The 26,156-nt window shown below is 38.9% G+C and overlaps 1 protein-coding gene, 1 long non-coding RNA gene and 1 other non-coding gene across 3 annotated transcripts in view; 1 reads left to right on the top strand and 2 right to left on the bottom strand.

Moving 5' to 3' along the window:
- Nucleotides 1-26,156, bottom strand: part of LOC129532207 (uncharacterized) — a 73,788-nt gene that overhangs the window by 32,209 nt on the left and 15,423 nt on the right. The gene's annotated exons all lie outside the window — the stretch shown is intronic.
- MAP3K2 (mitogen-activated protein kinase kinase kinase 2) overlaps nucleotides 1-26,156 on the top strand; it is a 90,002-nt gene that overhangs the window by 52,732 nt on the left and 11,114 nt on the right. The window contains exons 6-15 of the mRNA XM_004032513.5: nucleotides 5,217-5,330; nucleotides 5,714-5,801; nucleotides 8,897-9,027; nucleotides 9,907-9,986; nucleotides 11,473-11,540; nucleotides 11,721-11,813; nucleotides 13,675-13,881; nucleotides 17,613-17,761; nucleotides 18,165-18,296; nucleotides 21,036-21,165. Of these exons, the coding sequence (XP_004032561.1) occupies nucleotides 5,217-5,330; nucleotides 5,714-5,801; nucleotides 8,897-9,027; nucleotides 9,907-9,986; nucleotides 11,473-11,540; nucleotides 11,721-11,813; nucleotides 13,675-13,881; nucleotides 17,613-17,761; nucleotides 18,165-18,296; nucleotides 21,036-21,165 (1,192 nt within the window). The remainder of the gene's footprint in view (nucleotides 1-5,216; nucleotides 5,331-5,713; nucleotides 5,802-8,896; nucleotides 9,028-9,906; nucleotides 9,987-11,472; nucleotides 11,541-11,720; nucleotides 11,814-13,674; nucleotides 13,882-17,612; nucleotides 17,762-18,164; nucleotides 18,297-21,035; nucleotides 21,166-26,156) is intronic.
- LOC115933931 (U6 spliceosomal RNA) lies at nucleotides 18,943-19,049 on the bottom strand. The gene has a single exon (XR_004069757.1). It is a non-coding gene; the product is annotated as a U6 spliceosomal RNA (small nuclear RNA).

Raw genomic sequence — 26,156 nt, 5'->3', positions numbered from 1 at the left:
TACATTAAGACTACAATATTGTCTTTATCTACCAGCCTAGTAGGTCTATCAAGAAAAATGAGGTTAGCATGACATGATTTGTCCATATTATACCTATGTCACCTCCTAAGAATTGCTGTTTTTTTTTTTAGTGACTTCTCCCAGTTTGCTATGTAATTTTTTTCTGGGGTTTTCTTGAGGATTGACATCAAGCTAACTGGTTTTTGTTTTTGTTTTTGTTTTTTGTGTGAGATGAGGTTTCACTCTGTCACCCAGGTTGGAATGCAGTGGCCCCATCTCACCTCACTGCAACCTTTGCCTCCCAGGGCTTAAGCGATCTTCCCACGTCAGCCTCCTGAGTAGCTGGGACCACAGGCAGGCACCACTGCTCCCGGATAATTTTTGTGTTTTTGGTAGAGGCGGGGTTTCACCATGTTGCCCAGTCTGGTCTCAAACTCCTGAGCTCAGATGATCCACCTGCCTTGGCCTCCCAAAGTGCTGGGATTACAGGTATGAGCCACCGCGCCTGGCCTGATCTGTATTTTTAAGAACCTTTTCCCATTTTCTAAAAATTGGAAAACTGCTCCATTTTTAGTTTATTTTTCTCATGCTTTCTGAAGGATTTCTGTGAGTGGTTCTATCATTATATTTTGGTGGCCTCTTGGCAGGAATGTGGTAGGGGTGGCATTAGGATAAGATTACATTTAAGATTTCTTGCAGCGCCGAGATTCTGTGAGTGAACTGTATCCTGTTTCATATCTTGACATATTGTCCCAAACCAAATGCATGATCTTGGACACTGGGGGTACTAAAGAAAGTCTTACTAGTTTTGTGGACATGTGGTCAGGCAAAAAATTCATTTATACTGCATGTTATTCCACTTCTATAAATATTTTTTTCTAGTGTAATATTAATTCCTCTGTTCAAAATGAACTGTTACTCTATAAACTTCTAGTTGGCTAGAATTGAAACGTTAAGGAAATTTAAGCTGGAAATATAAGCTGGGGTTGTTTGGATTTGTTAGTTTGGCTTCTCTTTAATAAGGGGTGTGTGTGTGTGTGTGTGTGTGTGTGTGTGTGTTATGAGGGTTGGTTGTGGAGGTGTTCAGGGTGCATGTGTGTGTGTGTGTCATGAGGGTTGGATGTGGAGGTGTTTAAGCCAAGTAAGGATTTTCTAAGATCACTTCCCATTTTAGATGAGTAGAGCAGGAATTTTTTTTTTTTTTTTTTTGGTAAACAATTGAAGTTTATTTGGCTCACAGTTCTGGAGGCTGGGAAGTCCAAGATCAAGGGGCTGCATCTGCATCTGGCAGCCTTCTTGCTGTGTCATAACGTGGTCGAAGGCATCACATAGGAGAAGGTGTCACATAGCAAGAGAGTGTGTGCATGCATGAGAGAACAACAGATTGAACTCACAGCCTCAAGCCCTTTTATAATCAGTGCTTAATCCATTCACAAGGTTGGAGCCCTTGTGACCTAAACACCTCCAGTTAGACACCACCTCCCAACACTGTTGCATTGAGGATTAAGTTTCCAACACATGCTTTTGGGGGGACACATTCAAATCATAGCAGTTATATAAACCTAAGTTTTTAAATTTATTTTAATAATACAAGAAATTCCAGGAAGACCCACAATAGCAACACTTAACAGGACCACTCAGTCAAGCCCTTCTGGATTTTATAAGCATTCCCTTGTCGATTCAGGTTTTAAAATATCACACAGAAGCTTTTTTGCGTGAAAAGGGATACTTACAGTTGCTTGGTTTTCATTGATATTTCAATGTAAAAAAATTACGTTGGTATTTCAATGTAATAAAGTTGTAAGTTTAAACTATACCTTTTTCTTTTTTTTTTTTTAATTTTTTATTGATCATTCTTGGGTGTTTCTCGCAGAGGGGGATTTGGCAGGGTCATAGGACAATAGTGGAGGGAAGGTCAGCAGATAAACAAGTGAACAAAGGTCTCTGGTTTTCCTAGGCAGAGGACCCTGCGGCCTTCCACGGTGTTTGTGTCCCTGGGTACTTGAGATTAGGGAGTGGTGATGACTCTTAACGAGCATGCTGCCTTCAAGCATCTGTTTAACAAAGCACATCTTGCACCGCCCTTAATCCGTTTAACCCTGAGTGGACACAGCACATGTTTCAGAGAGCACAGGGTTGGGGGTAGGGTCATAGATCAACAGGATCCCAAGGCAGAAGAATTTTTCTTAGTACAGAACAAAATGAAAAGTCTCCCATGTCTACTTCTTTCTACACAGACACAGCAACCATCCGATTTCTCAATCTTTTCCCCACCTTTCCCCCACTTCTATTCCACAAAACCGCCATTGTCATCATGGCCTGTTCTCAATGAGCTGTTGGGTACACCTCCCAGATGGGGTGGTGGCCGGGCAGAGGGGCTCCTCACTTCCCAGTAGGGGCGTCCGGGCAGAGGCGCCTCTCACCTCCCGGACGGGGCGGCTGGCCGGGCGGGGGCTGACCCCCCACCTCCCTCCTGGACGGGGTGGCTGGCCGGGCGGGGGCTGACCCCCCACCTCCCTCCCGGACGGGGCGGCTGGCCTGGCAGGGGCTGACCCCCACCTCCCTCCCGGACGGGGTGGCTGCTGGGCGGAGACGCTCCTCACTTCCCAGACGGGGAGGAATTTTTTTTTTTTTTTTGAGACAGCATCTCCCACTGTCACCCAGGCTGTAGTACAGAGGCACAGTCATGGCTCACTGGAGCCTTGACCTCCCTGGCTCAATCAATCCTCTCCCCCCTCAGCCTTCTAAGTAGCTGGGACTACAGGCATGCACTACCATACCTTGTTAATTTTTGTATTTTTTCTAGAGATGTGGTTTCACCATGTTGCCCAGGCTGGTCTCAAACTCCAGGGCTCAAGCGACCTGCATACCTCAGCCTCCCAAAGTGCTGAGATTACAGGTGTGAGCCACTGCGTCCAGCCTGGAGAACCTTTTAATGGCTGTCTTCATACTTCACTATGTAAATTCAGGAAGATAATTCAGTTCTTTCAGATTGCAGTTCTGTTTAATGGTTCTCGAACTCAATTTTAAGTTTCCTTTCTAGAAAGCATTTATATCAACAAACAACTGATTTATCAAAAATAAGCCAGAGGGTGATAGATTTCATGAATGAGACTGAAATGAATTCACCAAGCAAGAAAACATTATCTGATTTATTTAGTGTAATGTAGATAACCTGGGACTTGTTCATGACTCTTAGTCCTCATTTTACGGTTTGTAATAGGTAACCTTAGAACACAGGCAGGATCACATTAGGTCTGTAGGCAAGTGCCTAAGCTGCTGCACCAGGCACTCCTCCAGGATGTTCATATTTTTTTCTGTCATTTGACTTAGTGTTGTTTTCCCCCAAAAGTAGCAGTATCTTGGAGAAGTAAACAATCCAGTTATAAATGAATAGTAAAAGTAAGTATTCAGATTTTCCCCTCAAATGAAAAATCGGCAGAACAGTCATTACCATTGCTTTAAAATGTTTTCCAGTGCTTGAAAAGTAATAGACTATTGAAGATAGAAGCAAGATATACCAATATGTTTCATAATTGGTGGGAAATAGAAATGTGTTTAAGTAGATCAGTAGATCAGGCTTGTTCTATGATACCAAACACTTAATAATTGTATTTTATTAGAAAAAAATTCTCATAGAGCGAAAAGAGCCCAGTTAGTCGGTCACTTACAGTAATACAAAATTAGCTACAAACAGAAATTGGGAATATATTTTAACAACAGAGTAAGTAAGTGCAAGCAGATTGTCTGATGGAAATCACATAAATCCTTCTTTATATTCGTGTTTGGCAGCCTTTCTTATAACAAGGACTTTTTTGGCTGGGCACGGTGGCTCACGCCTGTAATCCCAGCACTTTGGTGGAAGGCCCAGGCGGGCAGATAATTTGAGGTCAGGAGTTTGAGACCAGCCTGGTCAACATGTTGAAACCCTGTCTCTGCTGAAAACACAAAAATTAGCCACGCGTGGTGGTGCATGCCTGTAAACCCAGCTACTGGGGAGGCTGAGGCAGGAGAATCACTTGAAACCAGGAGGCAGATTGCAGTGAGCTGAGATTGCCACTGTACTCCAGCCTGAATGACAGTGAGACTCCACTTCAAAACAAAAAAATCAAAAACCCCAAGGACTTTTTTCACAAAGAGGTCTGCAGAATGAACACACACCATGCCAGCTAGTGGGTTTGGGTTCAGATTGAGCTTTTAACACTGTGAGATTTATTAGACAGCATTTATCAGGTTGTCTGCTCTTTGCTCATTGCTGGTGTAGGGGGTCCTTGTCTTCAAGGAATTTATACTGTAGAGACCCCAAATTAATTCAGCCTTGCATTTTAATGGCTCATATATTGTGCTGAGTAGAGCAGGTTAACTAGTGCAGAATACGTTCACTTGTTTTTATTCTGTTCCTCCTTCAATGAAATGGAATATACTTTGAAGTTATTGACAGAGTCTTAAGTTACTAAATTGACTTTTTTTTTTAGAAAAACATATTTTTATTTCTTAAATTGTATGAATTACACTTTTTCTCATAGACCTCTTAGGTGCTTTTGTCCTCTATAACATCTGCTGCATGAGAAGACTAGTGAAAGCAGATTCCACATGCAGGGTTTACTATGGAATAGTTAACTCATTAGCTTATTTGTTTTAGGGTATAGTGGTTAGGTCACCAGGCTCAGAGAGAAGAACTCTAGGTGGGCTGTAGATTGCAGATATGTTACTAGTGGTACCCCTTCATGGCAGCTGTCCTCCATGGCAGGTGCTCAGGATGTTGGTATGTTGAAGAGCACACCAGCTGAGAGTGCAAATTTGTGGTTACTATTGAAAAAAGAACTGAGTTTCATCTATACAGAAGAAAAGTAGTACCTTTATTTCATATGGTCTTTGTCGGTACTCCTTCATTCTTTTTAGGGGCAAACATACTATAACTTAAATTTAGCAATATTATGGAAATATCCTAGAAAATTAATCTTTAAATGTTATTTTCTAGAAGAATGTAATGATTAATAAAGAAAAATTTAAAAACATACATGTTCATTCTGAGATTTTAGTGGCGGTAGAATGAGGAGGGCAAAACAATCTACACATACACATTCAGACTTTCATCATAGTACCAAATCAAAGAGCAAGGTATTTTGACATTTGTAATTCCTTAGTAGTGGAGATGCTCATGGAAGAACTTGGCCTGGTGAGATAGCTGCATGATTCCTTATGTTTGTTTTTAGTTGGTAATTCCATTAACTACTCAAGATGACTTGGACAAAGCTGTGGAACTGCTGGATCGTAGTATTCATATGAAGAGCCTCAAGATATTACTTGTAATAAATGGAAGTACACAGGTATGATTTGGGATATTTTTTTCAGTAAGAATTATAGGACTTAGGCTTGTAAAAGTTAACATATGAAACATAATTATATTCTATAATCATTGCAATATTTTCATTATGATTAAATGTAAACTTACATCCTTTAATTACTATACTTTAATATCCTTGCTCCTCAAAAACCACAGTCATAGTTATAAATAAGTATAATATGTTGTACATACGAAGCTAATAGAAACTGACAACTTAGAATTCTGTTAGAATTAAAATTTCAAAGAGTAGAGGATTTGATTAAGGCTCACAAACAATATAAAATGTTTTGTACTTGGTAGGGGAGAGGATTCTGTTTAAAGCCCCAAGGAGGAAGAATAGCATTAACTGTCTTTTCTCCTTTGTAGGCTACTAATTTAGAACCATTGCCATCACTAGAAGATTTGGATAATACAGTATTTGGAGCAGAGAGGAAAAAACGGCTATCTATAATAGGTAAGAAACTAGTGTCTAAATTATGAAATGAATGATTTCTCAATTTCTTCTCCATCCTTTAATGTAGTGTGGCACCTAAACATATTCCTGATAAGTAATATTTTATTTCTCTACTTCCTATAATTTAATTTAAATACACTCTAATATTTGATGTCCCTTGGAAATTCAAGTTTACAGGATTAGTAATCTCCAATTTAAATTCTTTATATACTCAGGGTATTTTAATATTAACAAATTCAAATAAAACTTTAAAGAGGTTTTAGGCTGGGCGCGGTAGCTCATGCCTGTAATCCCAGCACTTTGGGAGGCCAAGGCGGGCAGATCACAAGGTCAAGAGATTGAGACCATCCTAGCCAACATGGTGAAACCCCATCTCTACTAAAATTACAAAAATTAGCTGGGCGTGATGGTGCATGCCTGTAGTCCCAGCTACTCAGGAGGCTGAGGCAAGAGGATTGCTTGAACCCGGGAGGCAGAGGTAGCAGTGAGCCGAGATTGTGCCACTGCACTCCAGCCTGGCGACAAAGCAAGACTCCATCTCCAAAAAGAAAAAAAAAAAGGTTTTAATTGTACAAATAGAATGGAGGAAAAAAATTAAAAGAAGTAATTATAATGTATTAAAATTAATAGACTGTAAATTCACAAGCCTTTCTCTAGGGTTTTAGTGATTGCCAAGAATGCTCTCAAAATAAAGATACTAAGAATTTTTATATTATGCTTTATTATTTATTAGTATTCATTTTCATTTGCCATTAATTTATTGTTATAATTAAGATTATGATATAAAGAAATAAAGATCTTGCATGCTGTATTTTAAGGAGGCTTTATTTGTGCAACATGAGTTGGACACAGGTACTCTCAACTCCCCATTCTGTCTGTTCTTCAATTTGTATAAAACATTGATAATCTACATTTTTATTTGATAAAAGCATTACATTGTTTCAAAAAACTGCTGGTATAAATGTTCTTTGAGAGAGGGCAGTGAGTATGGCCATTAAAGATGGCATGAAAACATGTATGAGGGGCGGATTTAAAAGAGAAAAGTTAAAGAGGAGGAAAAACAAATGTCGTTGGGAATCTAAAAAAGATTGGTAACAGAAGAGGATTGTTGATAATCAAAGAAAAAATTGAATTGGCGTGTGAACCATCAAAAAAATAGACATTATTCATGTTCTCTTTTGGTCCCCAGAAGAAGCTATTTTATACCATTCTCTTCTAAGTGTCTGTCTTAAATAAGTCCTACTTTGGGTTTCAGGAATGCAGAAACGCGAGCAGCAGAGGTGATACACAAGCAAAATACAAATGGCTTGTCTTTTGCATTCAGATATATTTTGATATAGTTTTAAAATTTGGTGAAAGAACATTTGAAACACCCAAATTCAAATTCCAGCTCTCTGATGAACCTGAGACCAGTAAATGTGTCTTCATCTTTAAATCATGGGATTGTTGTAGCATTAAATTGAGAGAACACTTGTACATTTTACTTTTCAAACTAGAAAGCTTATTGTACATTTATACATTTTGTACATTGTACAAAGCTCAGATGTTCATTGTACATTTCTTTCTTTATCCCCATTTCTTATCACATTATGGTACTTGTAATTTTTTAAAAAATTGCTAATTCACTTTATTTTATTTATTTTTTGAGACAGAGTCTCACTCCGTCACCCAGGCTGGAGTACACTGGCGCGGTCTCGGCTAACTGTAACCGCTGCCTCCTGGGTTCAAGTGATTCTCCTGCCTCAGCCTCCTGAATAACTGAGATTACAGGCACCCGCCACCATGCCTGGCTAATTTTTATATTTTTAGTAGAGATGGGGTTTCAGCCTGTTAGCCAGATTGGTCTCGAACTCCTGACCTCATGTGATCCACCCACCTTGGCCTCTCAGAGTGCTGGGATTACAGGCGTGAGCCACAGTGCCCAGCTCTAATTCACTTTAGTTGCATTAGACAAAACAAGCTAAATGTACTAGTTAAATTGACATTTTAAATATATTTTGAATTAAAATTACAGTGAATACCTCAGTCTTATTCTAATAAATATTCTTGTTTGATGTCAGTGCCAGCATAAGAAGAAATTGGAAATCATAAAGTATAGAATTAGTGGTCTTTTATTGGCACTGCTTTAAACTTGGAATGGCTTTGCTAGATATGACCATTATCTATTTTTCTTATATGTTGGCAGTTATTCTTTTTAATTGTTTTTATAAAAGGGAAATGGAGGAAAAATTCCTTTAGGTTAGGAGTGTATGCTGATAAACAGGTCTCAACCAAGAGTGCGTTGGCATACGCATTACTGTGAAAAATGGGTTGTCAAATAAGGAGACAAAATTTTCATAGCTTTTTTGGTCCTATCTCCTTTTAGTAATTGACTATATTGATCTTTTGTAAGCACGGGTATATGGAAGGAATAAAAATATTAGGGACCAGTATTATTGTGGCTACAGTTGTTATGAAGCCTAAATCAATCCTGACTCAAATTGAGCTCCTAATCATTTTACAGACAAGTGTAGACAGTACTCTCTTTTATGCACATGTCTTGGTAATAATTTTGCTCTCTTTTTCCTCCCTGTCTCACTAACAAATGCTTGCATATACTCACAATGACTCCTTTACATAAGGCTAAAATCTTTTTTGCTTTAAATTGGACCAGAACTTAAATGCTCACATAGTTTAATTTCAAAAAACTATGAGGAAAGGTGAGACACTGTACTAATAAATATAGCATCATTTCCACAGAACCAAGTAAAATAAAGTGGGTTATTGTCTCATAAGAAATGTGATTACTTAAATAAACTGTCTTAATGCCAGAAATCTATATTGTATTATCATCCTATCAGCCGTCAGAATACCATCCTACCTAGTGAGTATAAATGAATATTATGGTGAGGTTAATAATTATGATAGGGTGGGAATTTACAAAGGTTATAAAGCCATTTGAAGATTTACAAATGAATGTTCTGATAAGTTTTAATAAAAATTGAATTTTCTTTTGCTGAAATTATTAATGATATAATTCAGAAATATAGCCTATTTAAAACAAAACTTGATTCCCTTGCCTATAATTATAAATTACATTATTTTTCTTCCTTGAGGTCCTACTAGTAGAGATAGAAGTTCTCCTCCCCCAGGTTACATTCCAGATGAATTACACCAGGTTGCCCGGAATGGGTCATTCACTAGTATCAACAGTGAAGGAGAGTTCATTCCAGAGAGCATGGACCAAGTAAGCAAAAGTTTGATTTTTTAAATTTAATTTAAAGAGATGTTGTCAGGGTCAGTGTGATTTGGCAGGTAACTGGGTGTGTGTGTGTATTATCTCTTCTCTAATTACATATCTTCTTAACTGAACAAAACAGAAAAAATATAGGAAAATGCCCATTAATTTACATGTGCCTGTATAAAGAAAGCTGGAATACAGCTGGTTTTATATTGCTCAATAAGTGAATGAATGAGAGTGAGTGAATGATAATGCATTTGCTTTGTAATTTAACAGCCAGATTTTTTTTTAAACATTTGAAAGATAGAACAAAACTATAAATATTTACCTTTGTGAAACTGAGGTTTGTGAACTTTCTGAAACATTTAAAAAATACTTCAATTTTATAGTATTAAAATGTTTTCATGGAGTTGCTGTTATTCCCTTAACATTGCATTGCATTGTATTATATGTTCACACTATTATAGTAGTTTACATTTTCTAATAATGTAATAGTCATAGTGTCATTAGTCTCAGTTTGGGTGGGGCCACTGTTCAGTTTTCAGTAAGCAAAATAGTGTGAAATATTGTAGCTTTTAATTATTTAGTCAATTGTCTATATAGAAAGAATATTTTTCTCTTAGGAAATTTTGAAGTCGTGGCTTGCTTACAAGGGACATTTGAAAATGAGTAACTCTGGAGAGTGACCACTATTGAGTATGGAATTGTTCTAAAATTGTGAGTGAGGGTTGCACAACTCTCAGTATTCTAAAAGCCTTGACTTGTATACTTTAAATGGGTGAATTTTATGTTACATGAAGTATGTCTAATTAAGGCAGGTTTTTTTTAATAAGCAACTTTTGGTTATATCAAATTGAATCATGGTGGAACTCCTTTTTTTCCTAGATGCTGGATCCATTATCTTTAAGCAGCCCTGAAAATTCTGGCTCAGGAAGTTGTCCATCACTTGATAGTCCTTTGGATGGGTAACGTTTATCGTAGTTTTTGGAGGGTTTGTTTATTTGAGACGGAGTTTTGCTGTCACCCAGGCTGGAGCACAGTGGTGTGAATGCGGCTTACTGCAGCCTTGACCTCCTTGGCTCCATCAGTCCTCCCGAACCTCTGACCCCCGAGGAACTAGGACCAAAGGCATTTGCTATTAATACCACATCTGGCTATTTTGTTTGTATTATTTGTAGAGATGGGGGTCTCACTTTGTTACCCAGGCTGATCTCGAACTCCTGGGCTCAAGCGAACCTCCTGCCTTGGCTTCCTAAAGCGCTGGGATTACACACATGAGCCACCATGCTCAGCTTATTGTAGTTTTTCTTTTTTAATAGATATGAGTAAATATTCATACAGATAGAATGTTGAATTATCAGTAACTTTTTTGTGCTACATTCAGAGGAATAGAATTGGTACTTGTGTATGATGACGGCAGATGAATTTTTGCACAGTGTGGATAAATCCCTTTACCTCATGGGACTCAGTATCTTTGTTAGTTAAAAGGAAATCTGATTATAATAGTTTGAGTATTCCTGCTTGTCAAAATTGTGTGTTTGAAGGCAAATCAAATTTAGAATTTATGTACATTTACTTTTAAAACTGTGTTTATGAAAAGTGCTATCAACTTTTACATTAATATGTTTGGTTTTGGAAGTTTCCTGAGTTATTTCACCTGTTCAGGATTATGTTCATTCTGGCACCAGATTAGAAATAATTTAAATTCTTGGAAATTGTAGCCCACTGTGTCACATTGGTACATGTAGGCAAAAATTTAAGTACTTTTGTGAAAAAGCTGTTCAGGAATATGAGCAGGATAAAGTTGCAAAATGTGAATTTTTTGTTACACGTGCTCCCCCTCCTGGTCTCAGTAGGACAGTATTCTTGGTAATCCTCTCTGGAATTGCTTTATGAAAGCAAATTCTGAAAAAATAACTAATATTGCGTGGGAATGCACATTTAAGTTTCTTTTATCCATGTATATGAAATTTCTGTCTGTGTCAATGTCTATCTTAAGGTAAACATTTAAGAAATTCAGGGAAGTAGTAACGAAAAAGCTATATATTTGAGTACTTACCATTTGCAAAACACTATCCTGGATACCTTACTTATGTACACTTGAATAGTTGGAAATTATCTTTTTTGTTGATGCAGAAGGGTGATTTGCCAAGGTTACATAGTTAAGTGGCAGAACTTGGATTGAAACACAGTGCTTAGAAACACCTAATGATTCCAAAATACGTCATTCTTCCACTGTACTGTAAGGTTAATTTTAAAAGTCATGCTCTTTGCCTACATGTACCAAGTAAGTGTAGTTTTTCTTTTTTAGGTATGCTGACCTTTCAAAGTGAGCTCCTTTACACAAACACATACAGAGAGGCACAGATAGATATAGATATTGCTCAAAGATTTTCTTTTTAATGTCTTACGTTCTTTCTGTAAACTTAATGTGACGTTTTTTCTTTATAGAGAGAGCTATCCAAAATCACGAATGCCTAGGGCTCAGAGCTACCCAGATAATCATCAGGAATTTTCAGGTTAGACTTTATAAATTCTAAATGTTTAAATGTTTATGTCATTAGATAATGTTTTGGCTGGGAGGGAGAGGGGGGATTTTTGAAAAGTCAAATAAAGATTTATAAATGTGCTTTTCATCATTAGAAATATTTAACTATTTTTTTTTAAATAAAAGATAACCATCTTATATGTCTTAACAGACTATGATAACCCTATCTTTGAGAAATTTGGAAAAGGAGGAACATATCCAAGAAGGTATCATGTTTCATATCATCATCAAGAGTATAATGATGGTAAGTTTCTAGCAGTTAGACCACAAGAATAGTTAAAAAATTTCAACAACAAAAATAAATACAAAAATTTTTTAAAACCTCATATTTGTGTAATACCATTAGAAAAATATGAGGAATTGTGTTATAACAAAAGTATAATGGGCATTTTGGCTTTATGTCAACTTATAAGACTTGGTTATCCCTTAAAAGAAAATGGATAATTTTTTGTTTTAAGAGACAAGGTTTTGTTGCCCAGGCGGGAGTGCTGTGGCATGATCTTAGCTCACTGTAACTTTAAATTCCTGGGCCCAAGTGGTCTTCCTGCCTTGGCTTCCTGAGTTCAGGTGTGTGCCATTACAGGCATTTGCCATCACACCCAGCTAATTAAAAAAAATTTTTTGTAGAGACAGTGTCCCACCATGTTGCCCAGGCTGGTCTTGAAGTCTTGGGCTCAAGCAGTCCTCCTGCCTCAGCCTCCCAAAGTGCTGGGATTACAGGTGTGAGCCACTGCACTTGGCCAAAAAGGAGTAATTTTCTTTCTTTCTTTTTTTTTTTTTTCCCCGAGACAGAGTCTCACTCTGTTCTGTCACCCAGGCTGGAGTGCAGTGGCATGATCTCTGCTCACTGCACCCTCCACCTCCTGAGTTCAAGCGATTCTCCTGCCTCAGCCTCCCGAGTAGCTGTGATTATAGGTGCACGCCACCATGCCTGGCTAATTTTTTTTTTTTTTTGAGATGGAGTCTTGCTCTTTCTCCCAGGCCAGAGTGCAGTGGCATGATCTCTGCTCACTGCACCCTCTGCCCCGTGGGTTGAAGGAATTCTCCTGCCTCAGCCTCCTAGGTAGCTGGGATTACAGGTGCCCACCACCACACCTGGCTAATTTTTGTATTTTTAGTAGAGATGGGGTTTTGCCATGTTGGCCAGGCTGGTCTCAAAACTCCTGATCTCCAGTGATCCACTTGCCTTGGCCTCCCAAAGTGCTAGGATTACAGGCGTGAGTCACCGTGCCCAGCCTAATTTTTGTATTTTTAGTAGAGATGGGGTTTTGCCATGTTGCCCACGCTGGTCTCGAACTCCTGGGCTCAAGTGATCTGCCTGCCTTGGCCTCCCAAAGTGCTGGGATTACAGGCATGAGCCACTGCACCCATCCAAAAGGAGTAACTTTTAAATGATATTAGAAAATTACTCTTTGATGATGAGATTGATACTTAACATCATCCCTTTAAGAAAAAAAATTACTGGCCAGGTGCGGTGGCTCATGCCTGTAATCCCAGCACTTTGGGAGGCCGAGGCGGGTGGATCACCTGAGGTCAGGAGTATGAGACCAGCCTGGCCAACGTGATGAAACCCTGTCTCTACTAAAAATACAAAAAATTAGCTGGGCATGGTGGTGGGCGCCTGTAATCCCAGCTACTTGGGAGGCTGAGATGGGAGAATCACTTGAACCCTGGAGGCGGAGGTTGCAGTGAGCCGAGATTGTACCACTGCACTCCAGCCTGGGCAACAAGAGTGAAACTCCATCTCAAAAAGAAAAGAAAAAAATTACTACCTGTGAACTTCTGCATCTTTGTTTTAGATTTTAAAATCATTATTGGAAATGAGAGTAAATTTTTTTTCTCCTTTTTATCCAGAAGTGAGGAGGTTCCTTTTTATGATTTGTATGTGTATGTTTGTGTGTGCACACTCATACATGTTTTATCATAAGAGATTATTTGAATTTGTATTCAGATCCTGTTTATTTTTTCCCACCCAATCATTCCTATTTGAGTTTCTTAGCCTAGTCACAGGACAAATTTCTATTCTCTACATTACAAATTTTAAGTACTTTAAAAGTATAACATATTAATAAAAGGTATAAGGTCATTCTCTTTTCATTTTTTAGGTCGTAAAACTTTTCCAAGAGCTAGAAGGACCCAGGGGACCAGCTTACGGTCTCCTGTGAGTTTCAGTCCTACTGATCATTCCTTAAGCACTAGTAGTGGAAGCAGTATCTTTACCCCAGAGTATGATGATAGTCGAATAAGAAGAAGGGGAAGTGACATAGACAATCCTACTTTGACCGTAATGGACATCAGCCCACCCAGCCGTTGTAAGTAATAGAACTTGGTATAGTGAAATGTAGAGCAGAACCTTTGCAGAATTTTATATTATTAAAAGGAATAAATACTAAGTGAATTTTTGGGGTCAGATGAACTACTCAAAAAAGGTAATAATGGTGTTTCTAAAGGTGGTTGGAATGTCAGGTATAAGCGTGGTATCACTGCTAATTACTTTAGATAATTCTGTTCTTCACTTGTATTAGGAAAATTATTACCAACTAGTCATTCTTTATCCATGCATTCCACATATCCTTGTTGAATGCCTACCACTGAGATTTCAAACATAATCTCCAAGACATAGTCTAATGGGATAGATGATATATGGAGAAATAATTATTGTATAGCATTTAAATGTGAGTAGAAATCACCAGCTGAGGAGATAATGTGCAAGAGGCCATAACATCGTCTAAAAATGGGGAATAGTTCAATTTTTGGCTGATGTGGGAGTATCTTACTTGAAATAGTGGGAATAGGCCTACAGTGGTAACTCAGGCTGGATTGCAAAGCATTCAGACCTTACTGTGTAAGCAGTGCATACAAAGATTCATGTTCAAAGATGTTTATTGCAGCACTATTTGCATACTCTGAATTCCTTTTTGTGTGCTAGTGTGTCATAGTTTACTTTTATATCCATATCGACCCCATGCTATATTGCTGTTATTTTTGCTTTAGACAGCTATCTTTTGAAGTGATTAAAAATAAGAGAAAAATGTCTTTTATATATCTCTTCAGCCTATTCATTTTTATAGATCTTTGTATATATCCAAAATCTGTATAAACAAAGACAGATCCAAGATCTATTGGGTATCAAATTCCTTCTGCCTGAAAAACTGCATTTTAACCTTTCTTGTAATATAGGCGTGCTGGTAATGAGTTCATTCTGCTTTTGTTTGTTTGAAAAAAGTCTATTTCTCCTTCATTTTTGAAACAGGATCTCACTCTGTCACTCAGGCTGTGGTGCAATCTCAACTCATTGCAACCTCTGCCTTCTGGGCTCAAGCAGTCCTCCCACTTCAAACTCCCAAGTATCTGGCACTACAGGCATGCACCACCATGCCCAGATAATTTTTGTATTTTTTGTAGAGAGTGGGTTTTGCTGTGTTGCCCAGGCTGGTCTTGAACTCTTGGGCTTAAGCTGATTCACCTGCCTCAACCTCCCAAAGTGCCGGGATTACAGGTGTGAGCCACTGCACCTGGCCTTTCTAGCACTTTAAAGCTATTGTCCCATTGTCTTCTGGCTTGTATACTTCCTGAAGAGAAATCTGCTATAATTCTTATCTTTGTTCCTCCATATGTAATATGCTTTCTTCCCCCGCAGCTGCCCCAGCTGCTTTCAAGATTTTGTCTTTGATTTTCTACAGTGTGAATATGACGTGTCTAGGTATATTTGTTTAGGGTTCCCAGCTGGTGTTCTTTCAGTTTATTATATTTATAGTTTGTCTGTGAAAAGTTCTCAGTTGTTACCTCTCCAAGTATTTTTTCTGTCTCATTCTTCCTTTTTCTTTTGGGATTCCTATTACCTATACACTAGACTATTTGATACCGTCTCACACCTCTGTTGTCTCTCTCTCTCCCTCCCTCTCCCTCTCTCCCTGTCTCCCTCTCTCCCCCACCATTGATCTATTTTCAGGTTCACGGATTCTTTCCTCAGCCTTGTTGCATCTATTTATGATCCTGTTGAAGGAATTCTTAACTTCTGTCATTGTTTTTCATTTCATGCATTTTCATGTGACTCATTCCTGCAGTTTCCATCGCTCTGTTCACCATCTGTTCATGCATGTTGTCTACCTTTTCCATTAGAACCTTTAACATGTTAGTCATAGTTATTTTAAATTTCCCTTCTGAACCTCCTGAGTCTGGTTGTATTAATTGCTTTCTCTTTTGATTTTTTTTTGGAAGGGTTGCTTTTTTGTGTCTTATCATTTTACACTGAATGCCAGATATCATGTATAGGATAAGGGAGGAGGTAAATAGAATGTATGCCTGGAAATAGGCACAGCTCTTCTTCTGCTAGGCCGTTACTGTGAGGAGCTAAGTCAATCAGTCTAGGAGTTGAGCTGGGTTTGGATTTTGTTGTTGTCATGGTCTCTGTGCACCACTGACTTTAAATTCTTCTAATTACCTTGTGCTGGTTTCCTAAAGGGATTTTCTCAATGGTCCTGCTCCATCAGCTTCTTTTTTTATTATTATTTTATTTTTTTATTTGAGATGGAGTTTCACTCTTGTTGCCCAGGTTGGAGTGCAGTGGCGTGATCTCAGCTCACTGCAACCTCCCCTTCCCGGGTTCAAGCGATTCTCCCGCATCAGCCTCCCGAGTAGCTGGGATTGCAGGCATCTGCCACCACACCTGGCTATTTCTCTTTTTCTTTTCTTTCTTTCTTTTTTTTTTTTGTATTTTTAGTAGAGATGGGGTTTCACCACATTGGCCAGGCTGGTCTTGAGCTCCTGACCTCAGGTGATCTGTCCGCCTCGGCCTCCCAAAGTGCTGGGATTACAGGTGAGCCACTGTGCCCAGCCTTGGCCTTTCTTTTGTGCCTACTTCTCAGAGAGGGAGGATCTCTCCATGGCCTTGTCGTGCTCTCAGTAGTGGATTGCTGCTACTTGCCAGCCTAGGAGAGGGGAGGCAGACTAGAGGGTTCTGTGTTGTCCTATCCAGCTTCAGTCTTAGGCAGGCTTTGTCTCCTCAGTTCTCAGAGTGGGCTTGCCCACCTTCCAGGAGTAGGAGTGCTCTAATGATCAGGGTCACAGAAGGTTTCCAGCCTCAGCCTTTCTCTCAGGGGTAGGGTTGTTGTTGTTTTTTTTCTTTTGCATTCCCCTAGCCTCAGTGGGTCTTTAACTGTAATGCAGGGGTGACAGGGTTTGCTGCTTTCTCCAGCAGCTGAAGGCTCTTGTTTCTTAGGGGAGAAGGGTTTGGAAGAGCTTTCTGCATTTCCCACAACAGTGGGCCATTCCCCTTCTCCAGGCCTTGACGACCAAGGGAGGCTTTCCCTGGTGTCTCCTGCTCCTGTGAGTGCATGGTAGAGGTCCACAGAAAAGACTTAGAGCAGGTGTGAGCTCACCTGTGTCTAGATCTCCCAAGGGTTCAATACTCTCATGCCAGCCCACATTTGTTTAAAATGGAGGTGAATTCTTCCTTGCTTGTGTGGGTCTTTGTCTGTGCTTTGCCACAAGTGAGCCAGTGCTTCTGTTCTGTCTCTCCTTGGAGGTACCACTTTTTCCTTACATTTCAGGTTAGTTGGTTGCCCTGCAATCTTAGTTTTTTGATATGTATTCAACAAAAGTTAAATTTTGTAGATTACCCAGATTTCTCTTGTTGTTTGGATGGGAGTGATACTCTTTCCAGCTTTCTACATTGTAGGTGAAGGCTGAAAAACTAAGTACAAATATTACTGCAGTGAAGAATAGAAATGGTGCATCTTACAGTCTTTGGAATGTTAGATTGAGTGAAAGAAAGATGCTGTCACATGTGTAATTAGGAAAACAATTTCAGAAAAAAATGAGTCTTGGGATATGAATCTCTTTTTGGTTTAGGATTTGTAGAAAATTGACGAAAGAGAAAAATTTGAAAGACGGTAACTGTGAATTTGGATAATCATAATTTTTCCTTATATCCAAGTACATTCAATGAAGGATGTCACTAATGCAGTATGCTCATTTAGTTATTAACCATTCATTTGTGTGCTGTTTGATATTTCACTTTAAGAAAGTTGTTCTTTTTCAGCACCTCGAGCTCCGACCAACTGGAGATTGGGCAAACTGCTTGGCCAAGGAGCCTTTGGAAGGGTCTACCTCTGTTATGATGTTGATACAGGAAGAGAACTGGCTGTTAAGCAAGTTCAATTTGACCCCGATAGTCCTGAGACCAGCAAGGTAAAAATCACTGCACAAATTACTTTGTCACATTATAAGAAACTTTATTCATTATTATTTATTAACATTAAGCCCCTTCCATTCTAAATAAGAAGCATTTTTTTTCAAAAAAAATGCAGTTTTCTTTAGTATAAATTATTTGTAAAACAGATTAGATATGTTTGTCTATTTTTTAATATGGATTTTTCTTTTTTAGTACTTCAGTTATAATCCTAATCTGAGTCAGTGTTGCTTTAGCATATCATCAAGGACTGTTTAAAAAGTTATTGGTTAGAGACTTTCAGATGTTTATTACTTGGGAACTAAAATTTTCAGAATGAAATCACCTTGATGGTCCATGAAGTTAGAATTTTTTGCTTTTACTGACATTGTTGAAGACTTAACAATGAATTCTCTCTTTCAGGAAGTAAATGCACTTGAGTGTGAAATTCAGTTGCTGAAAAACTTGCTACATGAGCGAATTGTTCAGTATTATGGCTGTTTGAGGGATCCCCAGGAAAAAACACTTTCCATATTTATGGAATATATGCCAGGGGTAAGTTAGTACATCTTTTTGAAAATACACATTCTATTTAAAATTTTAGTTAAAAAAAGAAAAACAACAAAAACGTAGATTATAAAATGTTAACCCTAGTTAAGGACATTTTGGAAGAGTTTTAAATTAGAGCTGAGTAGTATTTTCTATCCTCTTCCTCTGTCTTTGTATTTTTTAACTCATTAATGATAAAAGTATTCTCAAGTAGGTTACAGACATCTTAGCAGTCCATCTTCAGATTTCCTTAAATGCCCTAAAATGCCCTTTATAGCTGATATATTCACACCAAGTTCCAGTCTATACATACATTTAATTGTTATGCCCCTTAATTATCTCTCTCTTCTTAAACAATTTTTTATAATTCTTAAAAAGAAATAGAGACAAGGTCTCACTCTGTTACCTAGGCTGGTTTCAAACTCCTGAGCCCAAGTGATTCTTCTGCCTTAGCCTCCCAAAGTGCTAGGATTACTATCTAGAGCAGTCAATTTGTACATGATATAGATTTGACAAAGAGAGGAGGATAGCCTGTTAAGAGTCTTCACTCTCAGGATCTGGAAGAATTTGAAAAAAAAAAAAAAAATTCTCATGGATTTCTCTAGTAGCATTCTTGTGGATTTTTTTTTTGTTTTAAATTTTTTATAATTTTAGTTATATGGAATGCTTCACAAATTTGCGTGTCATCCTTGCACAGGGGCCGTGCTAATCTTCTCTGTATCGTTCTAATTTTAGTATATGTGCTGCCGAAATGAGCATGCAGATTTTAATTTGTTTCTTTATCCCTTTTTTTACTATAAACTCCAAGTTAGATCTAAGGTCTAAATTAGATTCACATTCAACCTTTTTTATCTGATACATCATAGATGAAGCTGTGTACTTTATGTTGCATCCTATCAGGAGCCAATTTCTGGTTATTCCACTGTAGCAATGCAAAGACCTACCATTAGATGAGGATGATTGACATATTGATTCCTGCATTGTAAAGTTTTGTTTTTTTCCTGCACACCAGAAAGTAATATGAGGTATAGCAGTGGCACATAGGAATAGCCTGTTCCTTTTCAGCCATCCACCTAATGTTTTTAGCACTGATTGATAGTCATCACTAGAGTCTGTAATTTCATTAGGAGTTATAAAATGTGATTTGTGACATCTGTCATTATATAGAGTACATCTAGTATTAATGATTTTCAAGGTGGTGATTAATATGTTTACTTATTTAAAAATACATGCATTTCCATAATTTTTATTTGTTCATTTTTGAGATGGAGTTTCGCTCTTGTTGCCCAGGCTGAGCAATGGCACGATCTCAGCTCACTGCAACCTCCGTCTCCCGGGTTCAAGCAATTCTCCTGCCTCAGCCTCCCGTGTAGCTGGGATTACAGGTGCACGCCACCATACCCAGCTAATTTTTGTATTTTTAGTAGAGACGAGGTTTCACCATGTTGGCCAGGCTGGTCTCAAACTCCTGACCTCAGGTGATCCCGCCTGCCTCGACCTCCCAATGTGGTGGGATTGCAGGCATGAGCCATTGCTCCTGGCTACAATTTTTATTTTTTGAGAAGGAGTCTCGCTTTGTTGCCTAGACTGGAGTGCAGTGGTGCGATCTCGGCTCACTGCAACTTCCACCTCCTGAATTAAATCAATTCTCCTGCCTCAGCCTCCTGAGTAGCTAGGTTACAGGCACCTGCCACCACGCCCAGCTAATTTTTTATATTTTTAGTAGAGACGGGGTTGGCTAGGCTGGTCTCGAACTCCTGACCTCAGGTGATCTGCCCGCCTCAGCCTCCCAAAGTGATGGTATTACAAGCGTGAGCCACCACGCCCAGCCGATGCCTGGCTAATTCTTGTATTTTTAGTAGAGATGGGGTTTCACCATGTTGGCCAGGCTGGTCTTGAACTCCTGACCTCAGGTGATCTGCCTTCCTCAGCCTCCCAAAGTGCTGGGATTACAGGTGTGAGCCACTGTGCCTGGCCTATTCTGTATAATACTACAAGTAGAGACACAGTAGACTGAACAAACAAGCCGTGCTGAACTGTAGGTGTGAGTAGTTCACTGGGCACACTTGCTGCTTTCCATATGTGTGTTTGCAAATTTGGGTCCACAGAATTGCAAAATGCTCTCCCTCCAAGGATGGCTCATAAACAGTGGAAAGGACAAATGGTTAAATCTGTAAAATCCAAGGATTTACTTTCATATGACAGAGTACACCGTTTACCAAAATTTAAGGAAAAGCAGAAACATTTGGATGTATTTTCCTGTCAAAAAAGAGATTTGTCCCTCAGGAAGCATTTTATTTCTGTCTTTTAAAGGGATTATTAATCAAACTTATACATTGGAATCACTAGGGAAGTTTTCAGAATTCAAATACCTATTCCTCACTTCAGACTGATTCAGCTTTCTCAGAGATGGCACCTTATCCTGCCCTAAAAAACACTTGAGAAAATCTATTCTCCTTTTGTGTATGTTCTCATGTTTCGAACTTGAGTGTTGAGTATATAAAGAAAAAACTTTAAAATCTCTGTATTCTTTCTAGTTATACCCATTCCTTTTTCTGAGAAAATCAGCAGATGTCAATAAAATACTTTAAAAACAGAATAAGAACAAAATAAGTAAAATTCAAGTAGGACATGCTTAGACGAGTGAGATGAGAATTCCTGCCCTCTTTACTGATAAAGATTTAATAGCAGTTTTCATTTCAAACCATATACAGTAGTTTTTATTTTTGTTTTCTTTTCTCCTAGGGTTCAATTAAGGACCAATTAAAAGCATATGGCGCTCTTACTGAGAATGTGACTAGGAAATACACCCGTCAGATTCTGGAGGGTGTCCATTATTTGCACAGTAATATGATTGTCCATAGAGATATCAAAGGTAAGTAATGAGGTATTTTCTATTTTAAGTACACAGTTCTTAGTGAATGTGAATGAAACAAGTGATGTGGGTAAGACATTTAACATTAATTCATCTATCTCTGAAATACTACAGGGAAACAGTTCTCTTGCTTTCTTATGGACTCTGTCAGTGTTCTGTCACACCAGTCCTGTCTCCACAAATGGGTAGCTCTACTGTGGGGGCTCACAGAATCAGTAAAGTTTAAGAGACCATACAAGTGAGATCATGTTTTCATACATATTGCATAGGTATTAGGATAGATTGGCTAAGAGTAGGATCCCTGCTGCCAGATGGCCTGATTCAAATTTGGGCTTTTATCCACACCATGTGGCCTTGGACAAGTTACTCAGTCTCTCAGTTCCTCATTCTTAAATGATGGAGATAATAGTATCCAGCTCATAGGATTCTTGTAAGGAGTAAATGAGTTAATGCATGCAATATGCTTTAATTTAAACTCGGAGGAATGGGTGTCACTACCGAGGGAAAGAATGAAGAGAAGCGAAGAAAAGAGCCCCAAACTGAGCTTTGATGAACCCCAACTATGTCAAACTGACTTTAAAACTCAAAAACTCAACTGTTTGCAGGGATAAAGGATGTAGGTAAATGCATAAAGTCACACAAAAGCAAGTGGTGGGGATAGGTACAATTTAAGAATGCTTCAAAATCTATACTACAAAACATACCTGGAGGTTTGGTCCTGTAAAGGTAGGTTGTGGCCCCAAATTTAGACATCACTTTATAAATCAATCAATAAAAATAATGAATAGCAGCATGATGGTGCATGACTGTAGTCCCAGCTACCTGGGAGGCTGAGGCAGGAGGATCGCTTGAACCCAGGAGTTCAAGTCCAGCCTGGGTAATGTAGCGAGACCCCATCTGTTAATAAATAAACAGTCATGTGCCACATAATGATGTTTCCACGTCATTATGGACCACATTTACTACAGTGGCTATACTATATAGACTAGGTGTGTAGTAGGCTATACCATTTAGGTTTGTGTAAATACACTCTATGATGTTTGCATAATGACAAAATTGCCTAAAAATGCATTTTTCAGAATGCATCTCCATCATTAAGCAATGTATTACTGTAAATGTGTATGTGTACACGTTTGTATTTGCATGTATAAAGATATTACTCATTGGTCTTGCTGGGGACTCTTACGAGCTCCCAGGCTTTCACTTCCCCTTTGAGGTGTGGCATGTCCTAATTATGGCCATATTCAGACCAACAAGAACATTCCTAACCAGTTCCTGGTGATAGAGTAGAATGCAGAATGCCTAAGCCAGATCACCTGTACTAGAATGGGACTTAGAGTAAGTCTGAAAAGATGGGGACATTGCTCATGATCTGCGCATCTTAGGCAGACCTCCCTTGTTAAGTACGAAACCTGATAGCTTGAAGAACCTCATAGAGAAGTTATTCAGTTAGGAATAATGTCCATTCAAGCCAGCTTCTCGTTAGCCCTCATAATGAGGCAAGGCAAAGGAACTGAGGGAGCTACCCGCCGAGTGGATCTTCTTCAAACTTTGCCAGAAGTGATGAGCCATCCTGGTCAAAAGAGAAGGCTGGAAGTAAGCTGATTTTAAAGCATAGGGCAAATATATTGATAAGAGAATAAATGTAAAATATAAAATTGGATGTGCAATATGATCTTAAGTTTGTAAAATTCAAGTATGACCTAGAAGGAAAATTTCCATATGATTGATGGTGGTTATCATCAAGTGGCAGGATGAGTGATGGTCGTTTTTATTTATTTTTTTTAAGAGAGTTTCACTCTTGTTGCCCAGGGCTGGGGTGCAATGGGGAGATCTCGGCTCACCACAACCTCCGCCCCCACCCTGGGTTCAAGTGATTCTCCTGCCTCATCTTCCCTAGGAGCTGGGACTACCAGCATGTGCCATCACACCCGGCTAATTTTGTATTTTTAGTAGAGACGGGGTTTCTCCATGTTGGTCAGGCTGGTCTCGAACTCGCAACCTCAGGTGATCCACCCGCCTCAGCCTCTCAAAGCGCTGGGATTACAGGCATGAGCCACCGTGCCCGGCCTTTGTTTGTTTTTTTATTTTGAGTCAGGGTCACCCTCTGTCACCCAGGCTAGAGTACAGTGGTGCTGTCATGGCTCACTGAAGCTTGAAGCTTCAACCTCTTGAGCTCAAGCAGTCCTTTCACCTCAGCCTCCCGAGTAGCTGAGACTACAGGCACACACCACCATGCCCAGTTAATTAAATTTTTTTTTGTAGAGATAGGGTATTGCTATGTTGCCAAGCTCCTATATACTTTTTCTGTATTTCTCAAATTTCCATGAGCAACTTTTAAATTGTAAGAGAAAAGGAAGATAGTTGATTGGTTTTCAATTTAGACCCATGAAGTCATAATGAAACCTAGGATGAAAATGAATTGATTATATTGCTAGGGAACCAACTCATTATTTCAAGAACTAGTTGCTCTCTTCTGACTTTGTTTTTGTTCCGTTTGTTTTACAAACTAGACCACTGAAGACGAAATTAATGGATGAAAGGAAACTTATCTTCATAGAAGTATTTTGGCTAACAGGCGGAGAAAGAATAATGAACAGACATTGCATTAAACATTAATAGCTGCTGATATCACTTAAATAGAGACTGTCTAGAATACAGCATCATCTATCTAGTTTTGTTCCTCAGTCCCCCAGAAATTGAACCTGAATCTGATCACGCCTCCAAATTCGGTTACAGAATTATGTAATATACATATAGGACAGATGAGCGTGTTAAAATGATTCTTTGGGACGCAGTCAGCAAAATCTAGACCATGAGAAAGCTATAGGCAAACAACTTAGTTTCTTCATAAGTTGCAAAGAAAAAAGAAAAGGAGATTGGAGGGAACTTTAGGAAAGACTTAGAAGATTTATCAGTGACTCCCAATGTATGGACTTCATTTGGATTCTAGTTTTTTTTAATGTAACAAATTGAACACCGACTATATATTTGATAATATTAAGAATTTATTGTTCATCCTCTTGGGTGTGATAAGAGTCCTTATCTTTGAAAGATATGTACTGAACCATTTGTTGATCATGACATCTTGAATTTGCTTCAAATCCTGGAGAGGGGAGGGGGAGTGGTTGGCAGTATGGCTGGGGCAGGATTGTCCAGATGGATGTTGAGGCTGGGTGATGGCTGCGCATGCTGCTCTACCTTTGTGTATGTCTGAAAAGTCTCCTTAATAACTTATTTTTAACATGTCCAAAATAAGTTTTTAGAAACTTCTGTTGGAGCCTGGCTACCCGTTTTCTCCTCAGCCCTTCTTGTGGATAAGCATTGGTTCAACATTGGTGATTCCACCCCAGAGACAGCTTCCCCTGTCTGTGACCTGCCTTGGACTGTTCCTTCCCCTATCAGAGCCCTGCTTGTAGCCAGTAAAAAATGGGCTTTGTTGTCCTTCCACTGGTTAAGTATTCTAGAGACGGTGGCTTTTTTGACATTCCTTCTTAAAGTACTGGATGGTAGGAAATGTTAGACAGTGCTCTTTCAGAAGATCACTAATGTCATGGCATGTTTACACTTAAGGTGTGCAGTGAATGGACCCTGGACTCTCCTCTGGAGAGAGGCTTTAGGGAATCATCATTGACTAGACTGGGGAATTTGCTGGTAGAACAGAAAGACAGGTACAGAAGCCCCGTGATATAGGGGTGGGGTCTCTTTATCCTCTCCAGTCTGTAAGGTAGCTTTTCTCCACTATTCAGTCTCCTTCTTAGAGACCGTTTTTTAAGAAAAGGGTAAGAGAACCAAGAAAATGAATCTTTGTAATATAAAATATGGTTAAGGTTATGGAAGAGTTAAAAATAAGAATTGAAGTAAAATTTTAAAATTAGATAATAAAATAAATGGCTTATTTAAGAATAGGTAAAGAAAAAGTTAAAAATGAGAAGGTCCAAAGTAATGAGGGCTATGTGGAAAAAAATGAGAAGAGAAATGATTTATAAAAGACAGAAACTAGATTTATAATCCCAGAAAAAATACAGAGTTTTTAAAATGATAAGAGTGAAAATAGAGAATAAAAAACAAGTGAGCCTAGTGCCCAAGCTTGGTTTTTTGTTTTTGTTTTTTTGAGACAGGGTCTCACTTTATCACCCAGGCGGGAGTGCAGTGGCATGATCTCAGTTCACCGCAGCCTTGGCCCTCTGGGCTTAAGCGATCCTCCAGCCTCAGCCCCCAAGTAGCTGGGACTGCAGGCACATGCTACCATGCCCAGCTAATTTTTTTGTATTTTTTTGTAGAGATGGTGTTTCACCACGTTGCTTAAGCTCGCCTTGAATTCCTGAGCTCAAGCGATCCACCCACCTTTGCCTCCCAAAGTGCTAGGATTACAGGTGTGTGCCACTGCACCTGGCCAATATCTTGTTTTTTAAATACCATTCTCCACTAAAAGGAACCAGGCCTCCTTGAGAAATGGCTGATTCTAGCACTGGTGCAGGAAATATACAAGATGAGCCTGGAGCATCTTCAAATGCCAGAAAGCAAGAAAGTGCTCCAAAACAAAAGCCAAGGATACAATGATGGAGGTATGGCAAAGGGACACAGAGTCAGTGGAAAGAACTCCAGTGGCTGAAACTGATAAATAGCAGGCGAATAAAGTAGTACTGGATTATAACCCAGTGTATAAAACAAATATCCATGTTCATAGTGATGCAAATGAATGATTTAATAAATATGTGGGAGAGGGGAGACAAATCTCTTCTGCAGCATAACTCCAAATAATTTATGTAGCTACTCAGCCTGGAGCATAACTCTTTACTCCTTAATTGTGGGCTGTGCGTGGTGAATTTCTTCCAAAGTACAGAAAGGGTGGGGGAGAATGACTTTACAGTGGAGAACCTGACAAACACTATCTTAAGCCAGGTGATCAAGGTCAGCATCAACAATGATGTTGACACTATGTGCCTTTAATATCATATAATGAGAATGGCAGTTTACCTGCGGTCTTC

The sequence above is a fragment of the Gorilla gorilla genome, chromosome 11, assembly GCF_029281585.2.
Source record: "Gorilla gorilla gorilla isolate KB3781 chromosome 11, NHGRI_mGorGor1-v2.1_pri, whole genome shotgun sequence".
Taxonomy (NCBI): Eukaryota; Metazoa; Chordata; class Mammalia; order Primates; family Hominidae; genus Gorilla; species Gorilla gorilla.
Note: the sequence above shows the minus strand (reverse complement) of the source record. Positions and strands in the feature narration are given on the sequence as shown.